This window comes from Oncorhynchus tshawytscha, linkage group LG31, assembly GCF_018296145.1.
Source record: "Oncorhynchus tshawytscha isolate Ot180627B linkage group LG31, Otsh_v2.0, whole genome shotgun sequence".
NCBI lineage: Eukaryota > Metazoa > Chordata > Actinopteri > Salmoniformes > Salmonidae > Oncorhynchus > Oncorhynchus tshawytscha.
The window spans coordinates 6,953,310-6,974,590 of record NC_056459.1 but is presented as its reverse complement, the minus strand read 5'-3'; the positions used below and the strand labels follow the sequence as shown (position 1 = coordinate 6,974,590).

The window sequence follows — 21,281 nt, the reverse complement described above, 5'->3', positions numbered from 1 at the left end:
AGAAAAGTTCATTTATTGTCCATTAAAAAAACAAAATTTATCAGAAATACAGTGTAGACATTGTTAATGTTGTAAATGACTATTACAGCCGGAAACGGCAGATTTTTAATGGAATGTCGACACAGGAGTGATGATTGATGATAATGGGCCTGTGTTCCAATGGCACGTTGTGTTAGCTAATCCAAGTTTATCATTTTAAAAGGCTAATTGATCATTAGAAAACCCTTTTGCAATTATGTCAGCACAGCGGAAACTACTCTGATTAAAGAAGCAATAAAACTGGCCTTGTTTAGACTAGTTGAGTATCTGGAGCATCAGCATTTGTGGGTTCGACTACAGGCTCAAATTAGCCAGAAACAAGGAACTTTCTTCTGAAACTCATCAGTCTATTCTTGTTCTGAGAAATGAAGGCTATTCCATGCGAGAAATTTCTAGGAAACTGAAGATCTCGTACAACGCTGTGTACTACTCCCTTCACAGAAAAGCGCAAACTTCATTAAATAGTACCTGCAAAACACCCGTCTCAACGTCAACAGTGAAAAGGCGACTCCGGAATGCTGGCCTTCTAGGCAGAGTTGCAAAGAAAAGGCCATATCTCAAGACTGGCCAATAAAAATAAATAATGAAGATGGGCAAAAGAACAGACACTGGACAGAGGAACTCTGCCTAGAAGGCCAACATCCCGGAGTCACCTCTTCACTGTTGACTTTGAGACTGGTGTTTTGCGGGTACTATTTAATGAAGTTTGCGCTTTTCTGACGAGTAATAACTGGAGTTTCAGAAGAAAGTTCTTTGTTTCTGGCCATTTTGAGCCTGTAATCGAACCCACAAATGCTGATGCTCAACTTGTCTAAAAGCCAGTTTTATTGCTTTTTAAAATCAGAACAACAGTGTTCAGCTGTGCTAACATAATTGCAAAAGCATTTTCTAATGATCAATTAGACTTTTAAAATGATAAACTTGGATTAGCTAACACAACGTGCCATTTGAACACAGGCATGACGGTTGCTGATAATGGGAATCCACGCCTATGCTGATATTCCATTAAAAATATGCTGTTTCCAGCTACAATAGTCATTTACAACATTAACAATGTCTACACTGTATGTCGGATCAATTTGATGTTATTTTAATGGACAAAAACAAAAATGTCCTTGTTTTTGAAAGAAAACCTAAGTGACCCCATATAGACAAAGCAAAAACAGGTTTAGACATTTCTGCAAGTCGATAAAAAAAAAACACTAAAATATCATATTAACATAATTATTCAGAACTTTGTTGAATCACCTATGGCAGCAATTATAGCCTAGAGTCTTCTTGGGTATGACGCTACAAGCTTGGCACACCTGTATTTGGGGAGTTTCTCCCATTCTTCTCTGCAGATCCTTTCAAGCTCTTTCAGGTTGGATGGGGAGCATCGCTGCACAGCTATTTTCAGGACTCTCCAGAGATGTTCGATAGGGTTCAAGGCAACTCAAAGACATTGAAACTTGTCGCGAAGCCACTACTGCGTTGTCTTGGCTGTGTGCATAGGGTCGTTGTATTGTTGGAAGGTGAACCTTCGCCCAAGTCTGAGGTCTTGAGCGCTCTGAAGGAGGTTTTCAAAAAAGGATCTCTCTGTACTTTGCTCTGTTCATCTTTCACTCAGTCCTGCCTAGTCTCCCAGTCACTGCCGCTGAAAACATCCCCACAGCATGATTCTGCCACCACCATGCTTCCTTCACCGTAGGGATGGTGCCAGGTTTCCTCCAGACCTGACACTTGGCATTCAGGCCAAAGAGTTGAATCTTGGTTCCATCAGACCAGAAAATCTTGTTTCTCATAGTCCGAGTCCTTTAGGTACCTTTTGGAAAACTCCAAGCAAGCTGTCATGTGCCTTTTACTGAGGAATGGCTTCTGTCTGGCCACTCTACCATAAAGGCCTGATTGGTGGAGTGCTGCAGAGATGGTTGTCCTTCAGGAAGGTTCTCCCATCTCCGAACAGGAACTCCGTCAGAGGGACCATTGGGTTCTTGGTAACCTCCCTGACCAAGGTCCTTCTCCCCCGATTGCTCAGTGAGGCCGGGCGGCCAGCTCTAGGAAGAGTCTTGGTAGTTCCAAACTTTTCCATTTAAGAATGGAGGCAACGAACCTTCAATGGAGCATACATCTTTTGGTACCTTTCTCCAGATCTGTGCCTCGACACAATCCTGTCTTGGAGCTTTACGGACAATTCCTTTGTCCTCATAGCTTGGTTTTTGCTCTGACATGCATAGTCAACTATAGGACCTTATATAGACAGGTGTGTGCCATTCCAAATCATGTCCAATCAATTCAATGTACCAAAGGCAGACTCCAATCAAGGTGTATAAACATCAAGGATGATCAATAGAAACAGGATGCACCGGAGCTCAATTTCCAAGTCTCATAGCAAAAGGTCTGAATACTTATGTAAATAAGGTGTTTTTAAAAATATTTTTTATACATTTGCCAACATGACTAAAAACCTGTTTTCACTTTGTCATTATGGGATATTGTGTGTAGATTGATGAGGGTGAAAAACATTTTTTTATTTTTTTAGAATAAGGCTATAATGTAACAAAATATGGAAAAAGTCAAGGGGTCTGAATACTTTACGAAAGCACTGTATATGAAGGTAAATAAATAGCGAACTGTTTAGGAGCGGGCATTTGTGCTTTGGCAAAAATTGCTCTCGATTTAAATCAGTGGTATTCAAACTTTTTCAGTGCGGAGACCATTTTTTTGGCCAGAATTTCTACCAACCCCACCCACTCAAACAAATAGCGTAATCAGTCCGCACTTAAATATGTTGCATTAAAGCTTACTTAATTTTTACATTTTTGAAATTATTTTCACTACATCAGGGATAGCGCGTAGAGAGACATTTAGGATTTACAGCCTTCTTCATTGTGTAGGTAAACTTATTTGAAATCAAAACAGCATTTGAAGGGAACAACCGATGAGCAGCAGGTGCTTCTCAGGGTTGCCGCTAATCTTACAATCAGGGATGTGGGTTTCTGGTCTACCCGTATACAAATTAGACCCCCATTGCATTTCCCATGCGTCCCCACTAGGGTGCGACTTCAAATACCACTGATTTAAATAAAAGGGGAAGGCATGAGATTTTTAAATTTTTTATTAGATTTGAGGGTTTCAACAATTCACTTTAGGCAAAGAAAAGGATAGTTATTTAGTAATAATATTTAATGTTTTAGTTTACTGAAAGGAAAACACTGGGGAACAGTGGTAATGAACAATTGTGTATGCGTGTTACGGGATAGGGCTTAACTGTGGCGTAGGGTTGGTAAAAGGGGAAGGGAAAAATCACATCGATACATATACTCATCACCCCATTGTTTTACAAAGACAGTCCCCAAACTCATTCCCACCCACCCATAGAATAGCAACAATTATAAAATAAATGATACTTGGGAGTATAAAAAAAAAAAAAATGCAAATAAACAATATATAATACGAATTGTACAGTATTCTCCGGTTGTTCCCATTGACCTTTTCCATTCCTGACACCTAAGTCCCATTAATGTTTTCCCATTATATATATATATAATGGAATAGTTTACAGAAAAATGCTCTCGCATTCCATTCTGATCCATTTCAACCTATTCAGCTAGTCAGTTTAGTAAAATTTAACCGAATGTTTGAAAAGATACCTCCAGTTACACTAAGTGATTAATCAATTTGGTAAGTCAAGTTTCATAACAGGAGTGACTTGACTTAATTGACTTCCTTTTTCGGATAAATTGCTTCTTAGAATGACTGGCCTGTCTTACCGGCCAATTTTATAGCTTCAGGCCAAACATCTGTATGAAAAATAATCTCTACAGGGAACAAAGAAAGAAAAAAAACACAGTACAGAACGAGACAAAGACTACTGTTTAACTGTGAATAATGACAGAAAACATAAAACATCAGTACTTTTGGTACTCCACTCTTACTAGTATGCATTCATAATCCCAGCGCAAACACAGCCAACAAAAACGATACTGTGGTTGAAAGTATTTTAGAAGAGGTGCTACTCAAACACTCAGATCCAGAATACTCTCTCCCCTTTGGGGAAGCAAAGACCGGTGGATGGTGCTTTAGATGTGAGCCTTTAAAAGTCTTCTTTACAAACATCTCTGCTATATTAAGGATTGTATGGGATGTATAAGCCTGTTGTCCACATCTTTAAAATTCACTAGTTCTTGCTTGCTTTTTAGTTTAAAAAAATCCTACACTAGAAAATAATTAGTGGCTGTATTCAGTCACCACTGTTGTTCTCCCAGGCAGGCCCCCCTGGCCCTCTTTTTCCGCTGTCTTCTCAACAACCTCTCTTGGGGGCAAGTTCACTTTCAAGGCCCAGTTTCCACTACCTAACATAGATTGACCCTGGCATGCGACGCTGTGCCTCTCCAGGAGAGATCCATTCCAGAAGCGGGAGCGGCATTTGGGACATGAGAACCGCCCTTGGGAAAGGTGACGTCCACGATGAATGAGGGCTTTCCGTAATGTCCGAGAACGCTTTCCGCAGACTGAGCACTTCAGACGGGCCTGGTGGCCGTTATTTCTTGGAGGATGCCTCACAGAACGATGGAGCAAAAGTTTGGCCTGACTGGCGAATGTGGTGCTGGGGCAGTACTGGCATGGAAAACGTTTTATGGGGACTTCCATAGATGACAGCCCACTGACTTTAACCACACCGCCGCACCATTGTCTAACTCTATACCCTCCTCTCATCCTCAGGAGCTGGGCGAGCAGTTTCTTTTGCTTAAGCTTCTCATGCATTATTCCCTTTTTCCGCTTCATCACTTTGAGTCTCCTGCTCGTGGCCTTATTCAAGGCAACCCCTACTAGTTGCCCCCCTCTCATTATACTTTGATATTCGACCCTCCTTTTTTTCTCTCTTTTTCTCTTGCCACCAACCCATCCTTCTTGGGACTGGAACTGAAAAGGGCGGTGTTGACCTTGGGAGGATTGGTTTGGCATGTAGGAGCCTGACGGATAAGTTAAGGGGTGGCCTGATTCAAAAAGAGGGATGTACTGATCTGCTTGAGAAGGATGTTGGGTTCCACCAGCTGGTGGGTTTGCTGACCCGGTGCGGCCCAATCCATGTTGCGATTGCCTGTGCCTGGACAAGCTGTTAGAATAAGCAAAGGCCTTCCCGCATACCTCACAGCAGAAATTCTTTTCACCCCTTATTCCACCACCATGGACAGTTTGTTGATGAGCTGTCAAGTGGAACTGATGGCGGAAGGATTTCCAGCACGTTGTGCATGTAAAGAGCTTCTGAGGAGGCTGAGGGGGCTGAGTGGATGAGCTGGACCCCTGAGACTTTTCTTGAGGGTACGGATAATAAGATTGAGAGTTTGCTTGATTTCCATCTAGACTAATAACCCCTCCATGGCCTTTAGCAATTTTTCCTCCTGGTGTACCATCCAATTCCACTTTTGTGTGTAATTTTCCATGTCTCACCAAGCTCTGAGCGTAAGCAAACTCTTTACCACATAGGTCACATTTGTAGTTCTTCTGCCCAGAATGCACAGTGGAATGTTTAGTAAGATGGAAGTACTCCCGGAACTCTTTCCCACAAACATCACACCGGTGTGGCTTTTCACCTGTATGAACACGGTCATGCCGACGCAGGGTCTCACGTCTCCTGAATCCTTTACCACAAACTCCGCATGAATATGGCCGTTCTCCCTCTCCACGACTTCTTCTTTGTCGAACTATGATTCCATCAGGTCCTGGTTCTCTCTTCTGCCGAGGCTTGCGGGGCTTTTTCGGTTTAGCATTCATCATCTGCTGGCTTGGATGGGTTAAAGGGATGGTAGAGCCACTTCCTGATCTGTAGGTCTTATCGATTTCAGATGTAGATGATGGACCACCTGGTGAGACGCCCATATTCCCAAAGCCAAGTCCTCCAAGCAAACCTCCAATGATGTCTCTTCTCTCCTCTCCTCGACTCTCGCCAGTACTTATCTCGCAGGATGCAGCGGCAGCTGCAGCAATGGCAGACATGGCACTGCTAGTGACCTCATCCTCAGAGTCATCCAATAGAGATGAAAGAGGAAGATGAGGTTGCTGTTGATGGAGATGGTGTTGCTGTTGACTTTGAGGGTGTGGGTGTAAGGTAGGAGCCAGTGGTGCCTTTCTGAGTGTCTGGCTTGACATCCCACTGCCATGGGAGCTCTCTCCAGAATAACAAGATGGGTTAGCCTGCTGTCGTCTGTAGTCATCGACACTGTAGGATGGCTGGTATGATGGCCGGTTCCTTGAATAATCTGTGCCAAATTTGCTCGCGCCATCTCGTTGGTAATCACCTGTACCACTGCCTCCAGCCTCCATTACAGTTTTGCTGCTACTTGCACTTGATGAGCTTTGATTTTCACCACTACCACTTGGTCTGGGCCGGGAATTCCTTCCAGGCTTTCCACAGGTGCCAGACGCAGCATGGTTTAGCAAAGAGGTGCTCTCTCGGAAGCAGCGACCACAAGCAGGGCATCGGAAAGGCTTATCATCATGGATTTTCTCATGCCTGGTGAGGGACTCACGGCGGTTGAAAGACCGTTGACAGACACCACATGCAAATGGACGAGCCCCTGAATGGATAACACCATGCTGGAGGAGGTGCCCCCTTTTCTTGAAACCCTTTCCACATTCAGTGCAACAGAATGTTTTGTCTTCGCTTGAAGTGTCTGGCTTGGCATCTTCAGAAGTCAAACCATGACTACGGAGATGCCTGCGAAGGCTTGTAAGATGACTGAAAGTCTTTCCACATTCACCACAGTGGTAGATGGCTTCAGGGTCAGGTTGACAAGGCATGGAGGCCATGGGATTTAGATTTTCAGGTTTAGGTAGCTGTGAATCATTAGCTACCAACACAGACGCTGTGGATGAGGAAGGGGCTGAGGAGGAAGAGGAGACCGTTGAGGAGGACTGTTGTGTTGAAGAGAGAACTGATGAATGGTTACCACCAAGGCTGGTTATGGCTCCTCCTACAAGGCCCGGTTGAATGGTTGAATTTTGACTGTGTTCAGTGGAGCTGCTGTGGCAGTTACTACCACTGCTGTGACTGGTGCCATCTGCTTTTCTCTGAGGAAGGTAGCCAGCCATAGCCTTCTTTCTCCTGCTACCACCACTTCCACTGTCTCCTTTCCCTTCATCTTTCGAAAGTGATAAATGGAGTGGTAGAGGGAGGGGCATACCACTAGCCTCTTGTTGCATCAACGAAGCCAGCTGATTGGAGGAGAGAACTGGAATACCTTGGAAATCAAAGCCACCCAGAGATGACGGCTGAGGTGTTGGGTGAAGAGGATGGTGTGGGTGGGTATGGCTGTGAGAGTGAGATAAAGCATGGGGTGCCAATGGTTGCTGCTGCTGTTGAGGCTGGGGGGTGGAGTGACTATGACTGTGAGAGGAGTGAAGAGCTGGAGGTGGGGCAAGGGCTGAGCTCGAGTCACTAGCTCCTTGGCCCAAACCCAGGCCAAGATGATTATGACCCCCTTGTTGAACCAGAAACTGCTCCAGACTGCTGTTGGTCGGGACACCAGAAAGAAAGTACTGATTGGCGGCAAGCATGCAACTGAACTGCTGATGTAAGCTACGTGGATCAGACTGCCCAACGAGTGGTTGCCCTAGGGAGGAAACTGCACTGCCAGGGTTGTTAGAGGCGGACGATGAGGCTGATGGGGAGGGCGAGGAGGAGGATGGTCCAGGTGAGGCTTGGGGAACAGAGAGGCCAGGGTGTAAGGGTGGTGGTGCAGATGTAACTACTCCTCCAATAACACCAGATCCTCCACTGCTACTACCCCCAAAGTCAAAACGTCCCATTCCAGAGTGCAGCTGCTCCTGGGCTAGCGCTGCTTCTGCAGGGTGAAACGGACGTAAGAATTGTGGGTATCCTGCAGCAGAGCTCCCACTAACACTACTGCTCATCTTGCTGGATTTCCGTGAACTGTGTGAGGATGAGGACTGGCTCTGGTGTGATATTGGTGGAGGTGGGGCACTCATTTTGGCAAATATAGATGACGAATCAGCAAAAGCATTACTTCTAGACCCCTGAAGCGACCCCAGACCAAGCCCAGATAGAAGAGCCCCTGACGACTCCCCCTGCTGTTGGTGCTGCTGCTGAAGCTGTTGCTGGTGCTGAAGTTGGACTTGCTGTTGGTGCTGGAACTGTCTTTCCAATCCAAGGCCTTTAAACTGGTGGGCTTGGTGTCCACTTAGCATATCTAGAATGTCCAAGGGGTACTTACTGAACTGGAACATCTCCCGCTCACTGATGGGAGGTTGTTCCTGGGTCACTCGCCCTACTGTTGAACCACAACAATATCGCACCAATAATAATCGAATGATCAATAGCCACAGCTACTGGAAGTAATGCTTCTTGAACAACTAGAATGACTCGCTGCTACCAATGTCTATCCCCTCTTATACAAATTAATGCCTACCGCTTGCACGTTACAACCAAGAAGAGCAGGTAAAGGTCCTTTTAAATAATAAGTTATTTTCCTAATTTGGAATACAATGTATAAAACACAAAGTATAAATAGTATGCAGTCTACGTAGTGTTTTTAGATTCCTTCTATAGTTGTAGTCTTTATTTTTCACCAAAAATGTGAAGCTGTCAGCATCCAGCTGGGGAGATGAAGGATGAACAGGTGTTTCACTTCTTTGTCTGCCTGTTGATGTCACGATCTCGAAGACTGGGGAAAAACAGAAATATGGATTAAGTTAAATAGCCCGGGAGCTTGATAGCACCTCATCCCCAGAGAATTTACCAAGCATAATTTCAAATTATTTTCAGCTCCCAGTGTTGGCATACATGACCACTTATCGCTAGACAAAACTCTGGAGACCTTCATTTTCCAACTTAAGAATGGTCAAAATGTAAACAAACATTTGTGCCTTCAAAAGATTGATTATTTACAAGAACTGTTGTGTAGACCAAAACAGGCATCAACTATGTTAAAAGGTGCATTTGGTAATATAACCAACTGCAGGTACTAAAGGATTACAATAATTTACTTTATTGAAACACAAAAGGGCCTACATTTTGAGGTCTGAATAAGACACTGATATGAAAGAGCAAAAAAACAGGACAATGGCCCCAGAGAACCAAAGTTGCTTGTCCTTCCATTTGATTTCAATCACTTTTTGATCTCACCCCTTTTGATATGAACAAATAGTTCTATACATATTTGCCTATGGTAGAAGCAGGGGTCACATTAGATGTTAGAAATCAGCATTTCAGGCCTCTCGAGTGGCGCAGCTGTCTAAGGCAGTGCATTGGAGTGGGGTTCAATCCCGGCTATGAAACAGCCGGCCATGACCGGGAGCCCCATAGGACCGTGCTCAATTGGCCCAGCGTTGTTCGGGCTATTAACAGAGGGTTTGGCCGGGGAAATTTCCTTGGGTCATTACGTTCTAGCGACTCTTTGTGGCGGGCCAGGCGACTTCAGTTGTCCCCTCCAACACATTGGTGTGGCTGGCTTCCGGGTTAAGCAAGCAGTGTGTTAAGAAGCAGTGCGGCTTGGTGGGACATCTTTCGGAGGACGCATGACTTGACCTTTGCCTCACTCGAGCACATTGGGGAGATGCAGCGATGAGACAAAATCGTAACTACCAATTTGATATCACGAAATCGGGGAGAAAAGAGGATAAAATTACAAAGAAAATGTTATTATATACAGTACCAGTCAAAAGTTGACACCTACTCATTCAAGGGTTTCGCTTCATTTTTACTATGTTCTTGTAGAAAAATAAATACATTCAAACTATGAAATAACACACATGTAGTACCCCAAAAATGTGTTAAACAAATCCAAATATTTCAGATTCTTCAAGGTAGCCACCATTTGCCTTGACAGCTTTGCACACAATTTGGCATTCTCTTAACCAGCTTCATGAGGATGTCACCTGGAACGCATCTCAATTCTCAACCGGTGTGCCTCGTTAAAAGTTAATCTGTGGAATTTCTTTCCTTCTTAATGCGTTTGAGCCAATCAGTTGTGTTGTGACAAGGTAGGGGTGGTATGCAGAAGATATCCCTATTTGGTAAAAGACCAAGTCCATGTTATAGCAAAAACAGCTCAAATAAGCAAAGAGGAACGACAGTCCATCATTACTTTAAGACATGAAGGTCAGTCAATGCAGAACATTTCAAAAACTTTGAAAGTTTCCACATGTGCAGTTGCAAAAACCATCAAGCACTATGATGAAACTAGCTCTCATGAGGACCGCCACAGGAAATGTAGCTCTGCTGCAGAGGATAAGTTCATTAGCGTTAACTGCACCTCAGATTGCAGCCCAAAGAAACTGAGTTGAAGTAACAGACTAGAGGTCGACCGATTATGATTTTTCAATGCCGATACCGATTGGAGGACCAAAAAAAGCCGATAACGATTCAAATCGACCGATTTCTATATATATGCTCATTGTTCATTCAGTATCGTTGTAATTGTCATATATGACAGTACAACATATGACAATTACAACAATATATTCTAACTTAATAGAATACATAAATAAAATCTATTTAGCCTCAAATAATGAAACAAGCTCAATTTGATTTAAATAATGCAAAAACACAGTATTGGAGAAGAAAGTACAAGTGCAATATATGCCATGTAAAAAAATCTAACGTTTAAGTTCCTTGCTCAGAACATATGAAAGCTGGTGGTTCAATATTCCCAGTTCTTCAATATTCCAAGTTAAGAAGTTTTAAGTTGTAGTTATTATAGGAATTAAGACACGTTGACTATTTCTCTCTATACCATTTGTATTTCATACACCTTTGACTATTGGATGTTCTAATAGGCACTTTAGTATTGCAGCCTAATCTCAGGAGTCAATAGGCTTGAAGTCAAACAGCGCTGTGATTCAAGCATTGCTAAGAGCTGCTGGCAAACGCAGGAAAGTTTGAATGAATGCTTACGAGCCGACTGCTGCCTACCACCGCTCAGTCAGACTGCTCTATCAAATATCAAATCATAGGCTTAATTATAATTTAATAAACACAGAAATACGAGCCTTTGGTCATTAATATGGTCAAATACGGAAACTATAATTTAGAAAAAACAAAACGTTTATTCTTTCAGTGAAATACGGAACCGTTCCGTATTTTATCTAACGGGTGGCGTACATGAGTCTAAATATTGAAGTTGCATTGCGCAACCATCAATGTTGTTATAATTATATAAAATTCTGGCAAATTAGTTGGCAACAACGCAGGCGGTCCAAACTGTTGCATATACCCTGACTCTGCGTGCAATGAACTACGCAATTTCCCTAGTTAATACTGCAAGTTAACATTAATTTATTTTAACTAAATATGCAGGTTTAAAAATATATACCTCTGTGTATTGATTTTAAGAAAGGTACTGATGTTTATTGTTAGGTACATTCGTGCAACGATTGTGCTTTTTTCGCGGGTGTTCTTTTGTTAAATAAATCACCCGTTTGGCGAAGTTGAAGTAGGCTGTGATTCGATGATAACTTAACAGGCACAGCAATGATTATATGCAACGCAGGACAAAGCTAGTTAACCTAATATCATCAACCATGTGCAGTTAACTAGTGATTATGTGAAGATTGATTGTTTTCTTACAAGATAAGTTTAATGCTAGCTAGCAACTTACCTGGCTCCTTGAAGCACCCACGTAACAGGTGGTCAAGCCTGACACTCAGTTTCCTTGTGGAATACAATGTAATCAGCCATAATCTCCGTCCAAAAATGCAGATTGTTATGAAATCATCCCTAATTAAATCAGGCCATCATGGTAGAATTGCAGCAAATAAACCACTACTAAAGAACACCAATAATAAGAAGAGACTTGCTTGGGCCAAGAAACAAGCAAGGGACATTCTACTGGTGGAAATCTGCCCTTTGGTCTGATAAGTCCAAATTTGAGATTTTTGGTTACAACCACGTGTCAGCATTCTGCAGCGATACGCCATCCCACCTGGTTTGCACTTTGTGGGACTATCATTTGTTTTTCAACAGGACAATGACCCAAAACACACCTCCAGGCTGTGTAAGGCCTATTTGACCAAGGAGGGTGATTGAGTGCTGTATTAGATGACCTAGCATCCACAATCACCCGACCTCAACCCAATTGAGATGGTTTGGGATGAGTTGGACCGCAGAATGAAGGAAAAGCAGCAAACAAGTGCTCAGCATGTGGGAACTCCTTCAAGTCTGTTGGAAATAATTCCTCATGAAGCTGGTTGAGAGAATGCCAAGTGTGCAAATCTGTCAAGGCAAAGGGTGGCTATCTAAAATATACTGATTCTTTCAACTTTTTTGGATACTACATGATTCCATGTGTTATTTCATAGTTTTGATGTCGTCACTATTATTCTACAATGTAGAAAATAGTTTTAAAAAAGCCCTGAATGAGTAGGTGTCAAACTTTTGACTGGTACTAATATATTTTCACACAATATGCATTTAAACCCACTTCACCTGCATTTTATAATTGAAAGTCATCAAAAGTCATCAGGGGCATGCAACTATAGTTTTACTTCACACAAAATAAATGAATGGTACCCATTAGATTGAAACTATTTGGCTTGCATTATGTCAAAAACATAATAGGCTAGAGCCCAATTGCACCCTTTGACTCATTTGTCAACCCACTGTGGAGCCAGGCCCAACCAATAAGAACAAATTCCCGACAAAGGGGTTTTATAACAGACAGAAAAAGCTGTCTGGGTGGCTAGTCTCAGACAATTTAATTTATTTAACTAGCCAAGCCAGTTAAGAATACATTCTTATTTACAATAACGCCAACACCGGCCAAACCTGGACGACTCTGGGCCAATTGTGCACCGCCCTGTGGGACTCCCAATCACGGCCAGTTGTGATACAGCCTGGATTCGAACCAGGGTGCTGTAGTGACACCTCCAGTGCCTTAGATCGCTGCGCTACTCAGGAGCCAAGGGTAAAAAAGCCAGATGTAGAGGTCATTGGCTGGTGTATTTACACATGGTCATGCTGTTTAATCGGCTTCTTGATATGCCACACCCGTCAAATCACAACAGCACGATCATTACACTTAATGTGCAGTTGTCACACAATGCCACAGATGTCTCAAGGGAGCGTGCAATTGGCATGCCGACTGCAGGAATGTCCACCAGAGCTGTTGACAAAGAATTTTGTTTATTTCTCTACCATAAGCCGCCTCCACCGTTTCAGAGAATTTGGCAGTACATTCAACCAGCCTCACAACCGCAGACCACACGTAACTACGACAGTCCAGGACCGCCACACCCGGCTTCTTCATATGCGGGATTGTCTGAGATCTGCCACACGGGACAGTTGATTTAACAGTGGGTTTTTGCTCAACCAAAGAATTTCTGTGTAAACTGTCAGAAACTGTCTCAGGGAAGCTCATCTGCATGCTCATCATCCTCACCAGTGTCTTGACCTGACTGCAGTTCTGACTCGTAACCAACTTCAGTGGGCAAATGCTCACCTTCAACAGCCACTAGCATGCTGGAGAAGTGTACTCCTCACGGATGAATGGCGGTTTCAACTGTACCATGCAGATAGCAAGCATGTATTCATCGTGTTCACGTCGTGGGCGAGCGGTTTGCTTATGTCAACGTTGTGAACAGAGTGCCCCATGGTGCCGGTGGGTTTATGGTACAGGCAGGCATAAGCTACAGGCAACAAACACAACTGCAATTTATTGGTGGCAATTTGCATGCACAGAGATACCGTGACGAGATTGAGGCCCATTGTTGTGTCATTCATTCGCCTCCATCACTTCATGTTTCGGCATGATAATGCACTGCAAGGATCTGTACACAATTCCTGGAACTGAAAATATCCCAGTTCATCTATTGTCTGCATATTCACCAGACATGTCACCCGTTGAGCATGTTCGGGATGCTCAATATGAAGCAACTTCGCAAAGCCATTGAAGAGGAATGGGACAACATTCCACAGGCCAAAATCAACAGCCTGATCAACTCTATGCAAAGGAGATGTGTCGCGCTGCATGAGGCAAATGGTGGTCACACCAGATACTGACTGATTTTCTGATACAAGCCCCATTTTTTATGTATTTAAGGTATCTTGACCAACAGAAGCATATCTGCATTCCCAGTCATAAGAAATCTATAGATTAGGGCCTAATAAATATATTTCAATTGACTGACTTCCTTATGAGCTGTAACTCAGTAAAATCTTTGAAATTGTTGTGTGTTGCGTTTATATTTCTGTTCAGTGTATTTTGCAGATATGAAAGATTCACCAATAATTGTTGATAGAGGTCGACCAATCATGATTTTTCAGCGCCGATACCAATTATTGGAGGACCCAAAAAAAGCCAATTCCGATCAATCAGCCGATTAAAAAAAACATGCATTTGTAATATTGACAATTACAACAAAACTGAATGAACACTTATTTTAACTAAATATAATACATCAATAAAGTCAATTTAGCCTCATAAATAATGAAACATTCAATTTGGTTTAAATAATGCAAAAATAAAGTGTTGGAGAAGAAAGTAAAAGTGCAATATGTGCCATGTAAGAAAGCTAACGTTTAAGTTCCTTGCTCAGAACATATGAAAGCTGGTGGTTCCTTTTAACACGAGTCTTCAATATTCCCAGGTAAGACGTTTTAGGTTGTAGTTATTATAGGAATTATAGGACTATTTCTCTCTATACGATTTGTATTTCATTCATTGGATGTTCTTATAGACACTTTAGTATTGCCAGTGTAACCATATAGCTTCCGTCCCTCTCCTCACTCCTACCTGGACTCGAACCAGGAACACATCGACGCCAGCCACCCTCGAAGCAGCGTTACCCATGCAGAGCAAGGGGAACAACTACTCCAAGTCTCAGAGCCGAATGACGTTTGAAACGCTATTAGCGCGCACCCCGCTAACTAGCTAGCCATTTCACATCGGTTACACCAGCCTAATCTCAGGAGTTGATAGGCTTGAAGTCATAAACAGCACAATGCTTGAAGCACTGTGAAGAGCTGCATTCAAATGCAGGAAAGTTTGAATGAATGCTTACGAGCCTGCTGGTACCTACCATCGCTCAGTCAGACTGCTCTATCAAATCATAGACCTAATTATAACAAAAACACACAGAAATACGAGCCTTAGGTCATTAATATGGTCGAATCCGGAAACTATCATCTCGAAAACAAAACATTTATTCTTTCAGTGAAATATGGAACCGTTCCGTATTTTATCTAACAGGTGGCTAAATATTCCTGTTACATTGCACAAACTTCAATGTTATGACATAATTACGTAAAATTCTGGCAAATTAGTTCGCAATGAGCCAGGCGGCCCAAACTGTTGCATATAAGAAATTTGGCTCGTCACCAAAAGCACTCACAAACTTCTACAGATGCACAATCGAGAGCATCCTGGCGGGCTGTATCACCGCCTGGTACAGCAACTGCTCCGCCCTCAACCGTAAGGCTCTCCAGAGGGTAGTGAGGTCTGCACAACGCATCACCGGGGGCAAACTACCTGCCCTCCAGGACACCTACACCACCCGATGTCACAGGAAGGCCATAAAGATCATCAAGGACAACAACCTCCCGAGCCACTGCCTGTTCACCCCGCTATCATCCAGAAGGTGAGGTCAGTACAGGTGCATCAAAGCAGGGACTGAGAGACTGAAAAAGAGCTTCCATCTCAGGCCACCAGACTGTTAAAGAGCCACCACTAACATTGAGTGGCTGCTGCCAACATACTGACGCAACTCCAGCCACTTTAATATTGGAAAAATTGATGTAAAAATGTATCACTAAGCACTTTAAACAATTCCACTTAATATAAAGTTTACATACCCTACATTACTCATCTCATATACTGTACTCTATACCATCTACTGCATCTTGCCATCTTTATGTGATACATGTATCACTAGCCACTTTAAACAATGCCACTTTTATGTTTACATACCCTGCATTACTCATCGCATATGTATATACTGTACTCGATACCATCTACTGCATCTTGCCTATGCCGTTCTGTACCATCACTCATTCATATATCTTTATGTACATATTCTTCATCCCTTTACACTTGTGTGTATAAGGTAGTTGTGAAATTGTTAGGTTAGATTACTCGTTGGTTATTACTGCATGGTCGGAACTAGAAGCACAAGTATTTTGCTACACTCACATAAAATCTTAGTAAACATCTTTTCATATACACCCCCAGGAGGAATTTGACACCTTTATTTATTTTTTAATATCTGACAACAGAGCACTTAGTATGACATTTTATTTGGTTAGCAGATGCGACAAATAAAATTTAATACTAAGTGCTCAGTTGTCAGATATTAAAAAATAAATAAATAAAGGTGTCAAATTCCTCCTGGGGGTGTATATGAAAAGATGTTTACTAAGATTTCATGTTGCTAAAACACCGTCAGTTTCACTTTAAGCATTGCACGTGCACTAACATTAATGTACCTCAACTCCACCTTGCAAAGTTTGCATTTCCCTCTCATTTAACTTCTCAAGCAAGACCTTTACTAGGACTGTCTGGGAGTGAAGCAAAAACTGAAAACCAGTTATTGGTAGTGTTTTGGAACTTTTATTGGTCTATTAACTCATTTACCGTCCGGTAATGTCCCCAGGCAGGCCAAAACTCCACCCTACCACAACAGGCAGATATTTCAGGCAGTCGATTTAAACAGCTCTTACACTAAAAGGGCATTATCAACTCCAATTGGCAACATATTTGCAGGTGAATAAAACATTTACACGCATTTTACCTTGAGTGGTGTTGACATCAAACTGACTTGTTGCATAGAAAAATCTGTGCGTACTGTGCCCACCCCAATTTTTTTTTCATGTACAGAATAAAAATCTCAAGTTTAATGTCACAAAAACAGTTGCGTTAAAATAGCAAATGTGCCTACTCTGGCCTTGGCACCTGCACTCTAGCCCAGGGTTTCCCAAAATCGGTCCCAGGGCCCCCACTGGGTGCATTATCAAACGGCAGTCAAGCATCAGTCATGTCACCAGAATAAGACCGTCGATATTTATTGGAAAGCAGCGTCAAACTTATAGCGTGCACTTTCACCACCCTGTGAAGTTCATAACTTACTTCATCTGTAGCTTAATAAACTGCATGGTTTCACGAGTCGTAGTGGGAGGACCACACACCATATTCCCGTGTGGCTCCAAGTTTTCTTCGATATGATGGTAATTAAATCAGCATTTGTGCATTTAAGGCATTTCCACCGCCATTTATCACATTATCCATTTGACCGACACAAACATCCCACCATGTCAAATGAACAAAACACCTATCTGTGTTTATAATATTGTACCGAAACTTCCTGTTTTCATCACAAAACTTGTTTTTTATTTTATATAAATAGGGTGCGCATGAAAACGGTTATTTTCACAATATTATTCCAACCTCAGTGTGGAAATATAAACACATTTGACTGCACTGGGCATTTCATTTTTAACAATGGATATTCCCACTCAAGTCAACCATCTTCGTAGTACCATTTGAAAGTTTAAATTTAAACTATTTTCATGTATTTTCTTTTACATTTATCAGCAAAAGCATGACAGCAACCATTCAAGACAGTATGCTGTGTCTCAACCGATTGCAGGCACAACAAATGCCTCAGATGTAAAATGGGGTAAGCTAAAATGTTTAGATAATTGACGTTAAAGAGACCCCAAAAAATGCTTCCCCCCTAATAAATCATACAAGCAGGGTTGTTAAACTCTTAAGATTTCAAATTATATCAAACTCAAAAGTTTCAGTTTTTTTCTTGTGACGAAGACATGGATGTCTCATTGTAGGGTGGGATATGAAAAATGGGTCAAATTTGAACACCTCAGCCTCCCGGGTGGCGCAGTGGTTAAGGGCGCTGTACTGCAATGCCAGCTGTGCCATCAGAGACTCTGGGTTCGCGCCCAGGCTCTGTCGTAACCGGTCGCGACCGGGAGGTCCATGGGGCAACGCACAATTGGCCTAGCGTCGTCCGGGTTAGGGAGGGCTTGGTCGGTAGGGATGTCCTTGTCTCATCGCGCACCAGCGACTCCTGTGGCGGGCCGGGCGCAGTGCGCGCCAACCAAGGTTGCCAGGTGCACGGTGTTTCCTCCGACACATTGGTGCGGCTGGCTTCCGGGTTGGATGTGCGCTGTGTAAAGAAGCAGTGCGGCTAGGTTGTGTATCGGAGGACACATGACTTTCAACCTTCGTCTCTCCCGAGCCCGTACGGGAGTTGTAGCGATGAGACAAGATAGTAGCTACAACAACTGGACACCACGAAATTGGGGAGAAAAAGGGGTAAAAAGAAATTCAAAAAATAACATTTGAGCACCTCTATCTCCTGAATGTTTTGGTATTCAGGTCGAAAAAATAACTTTCTGATCACTTCTACCATGTGCAAACATCGAAGGTTTTGTTCAAATTAAAAGGGATCCAGTCAAAAAGTGGTTGAAATCATATGGAACGGTCCAGCTATTAGGTCAGCCAATCATACACTCCTCATGCACCTCAGGTTTGCTTTGGGAAGAAGTGAATTTAAAGTTTGCAGTTAATTATGTGCAAGAGAACTCACACTAAGCCAGTGTTTTTCAATTCTGGTCCTTGGGGCCCACAGAGGGGACACATCTTTGTTCTAGCCCATCACTAATTCAATTAACCAAAAGTGAATTAAAGTTAAAGTTGATCTAGGGGCAAAGCCAACTATAAATATATTCAGGGGAAACACCAGTGTGTGGTCAAAATAATCATTCATCTCCTTTACCTTTTTCCAGGTGACTTTCCTGACTTGGTTAGAGACATGGGTAATTGGAGGAATGCCACAGGTACATATCCAACTCACATAGAATATTCATAGGCTACATAGTAACACCAGCGGCGTGTTTAGCAGGACGCAATGTTTTGGAACGGTGAGATAGAAATGTGCTATGTTGAACCGACGTGAAATAAGGAATCACATCAGCTCTATTCATGGAATTTCAATATGCAATGTTCAAGACCATTTTGCAACTGAACATGGGCCTGGGCTACACCTAACCTTCAGTGTTTTAAAGTAAATCTCACAGGAACCCCAGTGTAAAACTTCTGCTAGAGTACAACAATGAATTCACTGCGTCAGTCCCCATAACAATAGACACAAAAACAGTGTACTGTCTTGTGGATAATTTTCAATTATATTTCTTAAAGGGCGATAAGGTCACCCAACCTATTGCTACCAAACAAGTTAGGTATTATAATAGCCAAGAAAATACAATGATGACAACAGAAGTTGGTACAACTGTCTTATAATAACCAAACAAGTAGCCTACTCCATAGATTATTTGTATTGTCATATGAAACTCTATTAACAAATGTAGGCCATTTACTCCAAATAAAGTCTAAAATATTCATGTCGTTCTCATGGAATGACATTCCCTGAGCACTATAGTAAGGCTGGGCCTATATCATAGACATTAAGTGTTACCAGTAACGTTATGTATGGGTCGGATATTCTGTTCTCGATGGTTTACTCTTTTTCGGGAGGGCACTTCAATAGAATGCACAAATTGCAGATGTAGGCTTGCACTAAAGCCTCAAAGGCAAAGAAAAGTAAATGCATGTAGCTAAGTTATGAAATTCTCTACGATGAACTTTGAAGTCTGAAGTACCAAGAAGGCAATCAAATAGGCCTAAACAGAATGCAGCCTGGGCCTAAGTCAAATCAACGTTTATTGGTCGGGTACACAGATTTCCAGGTGTTATAGCAGGTGCAGCGAAATGCTTATGTTAATAGCTCCAGCATTGCAGTAGAATGTCCCGCAAACGCAACCCAACTAAAAACATAACAAAAAGTAGATATATTAGCGAGAATCCAGAATATAAATACGTGACATAACTTGTGCAAAGTTTAGCAAAAAAAAGCGATTGGCATGCACAGCATTTCATGATAACATACTGTGCATCCTTATTCATGGCAAATTGACAAAACTAAGGATAGTTAACACGGCCATGTCTAAACCTGTACCTGATATGTGCTAATTGCTTACAGTTGAGATATTTTCAAACATAAGAGAATGGGTTTTCACACATTTTTAGGTCAATAAAATCCTTTGTAAATTATCAGTGACGTTCCTAGCTGGGCCTAATAATTCCTGCTGGTCTGTGAAAACCTTGTTTGCCCCACTACAACGTTGTAACGTAGCTACCATTCTAACAATATATATTAAAATATCTTACCAACAGGTTTGGTGGGATGTATATGGGCTGGAGACTGGTGTATCGCTTTCTTCTTGATTAAAGATCAAAAAGGGGGAACAGGTATAAACTAATGGGTCTACTTCCATTGATCTTCAGGTAGGCAGCTAACTAGACTAACTTGAAAAAAAAAAATTGCAGGTGGTGGCAAAAATGTAAAAATGTGCAGTTCGTCATTCGCCAACTAACGTTACCTTTTTTTTATAGGCGGCTGCCTACAGTTTTCAACCAAAGTAACAAGAAAAAGTTATTTGGATTTGAATAAAGGAGTCTTTCAGTCATGTCGTTGTTAGCTAATAAATTAGAATATCGTATGAACGCCTGGTTGCATAGGTAGCCGATGCTAAGCTAACCTAGCCACAAAGATAATATATAGGTTGATAGCTGTCGTTTTAGCTAACATTATATCTAGCATGTGAATCCCCTGCCAAAACGGTTGAAGAAAAAAATATCATAAAAAGGGCGCGGGAAATGCCGTGATAACTACAACGGCCTCTTTTTTTTTAATGTCAGATAGCCATTTTACTTCATCCAGGGAAAAATATTTTCAAAGGCCTGCCTCCCCATCGGCCCAGGAGGGCTATTTTCGACTCGTTGTTAACAAAAACTATTTCCGCTGGGTTGACCTGCTAATTCAGATATGTCTCTTATTTGAAGCAGATGCTTGAATCGTTAACTCTTCAAAATGAGCCCTTTCTGGAGTTTTTGTCGTATTTTCATTATTTTTCTTCGGTCAAATATTTTCCGCCCCGTGTCAATTTTATGTGTCCCCGTCTAGGGGCTACGGCTGCTAATGTTCTTCTCCTTAAAATGGTAGCTTCCGGTCTGTATTGTATTTCCGGGTAGTGTCACAGGTTAAGAAGTCCGACCAACTGTATCTAGTTTGTGCGTGTATAACCCAACCAATCTTTGTATGGCCATTGCATGGCATTGACAAATACATAATTAAATGCATTTATTTGGTTGAATTATGCATTAGAAAACAGCAACGTTATTATATTCAAATACATTTTTAGTTTAGGAAATAGAGTGAATACATTTTTT

General features: G+C 42.1%; 1 protein-coding gene across 1 annotated transcript; it reads right to left on the bottom strand.

Moving 5' to 3' along the window:
* Positions 1–3,121: 3,121 nt before the first annotated feature.
* LOC112233254 (zinc finger protein 865) lies at positions 3,122–21,060 on the bottom strand. The gene is made up of 2 exons (XM_024400756.2): positions 20,220–21,060; positions 3,122–8,705 (listed from the first exon to the last, which is right to left on the bottom strand). The coding sequence occupies exon 2, from the start codon at positions 8,266–8,268 to the stop codon at positions 4,249–4,251; it is 4,020 nt and encodes a 1,339-aa protein (XP_024256524.1). The 5' UTR covers positions 8,269–8,705; positions 20,220–21,060; the 3' UTR covers positions 3,122–4,248.
* Positions 21,061–21,281: the final 221 nt, after the last annotated feature.

Bases quoted from the DNA above. Each gene is read 5' to 3' on its own strand.
- LOC112233254 (XM_024400756.2), bottom strand. From the start codon at position 8,268: ATGTTCCAGTTCAGTAAGTACCCCTTGGACATTCTAGATATGCTAAGT.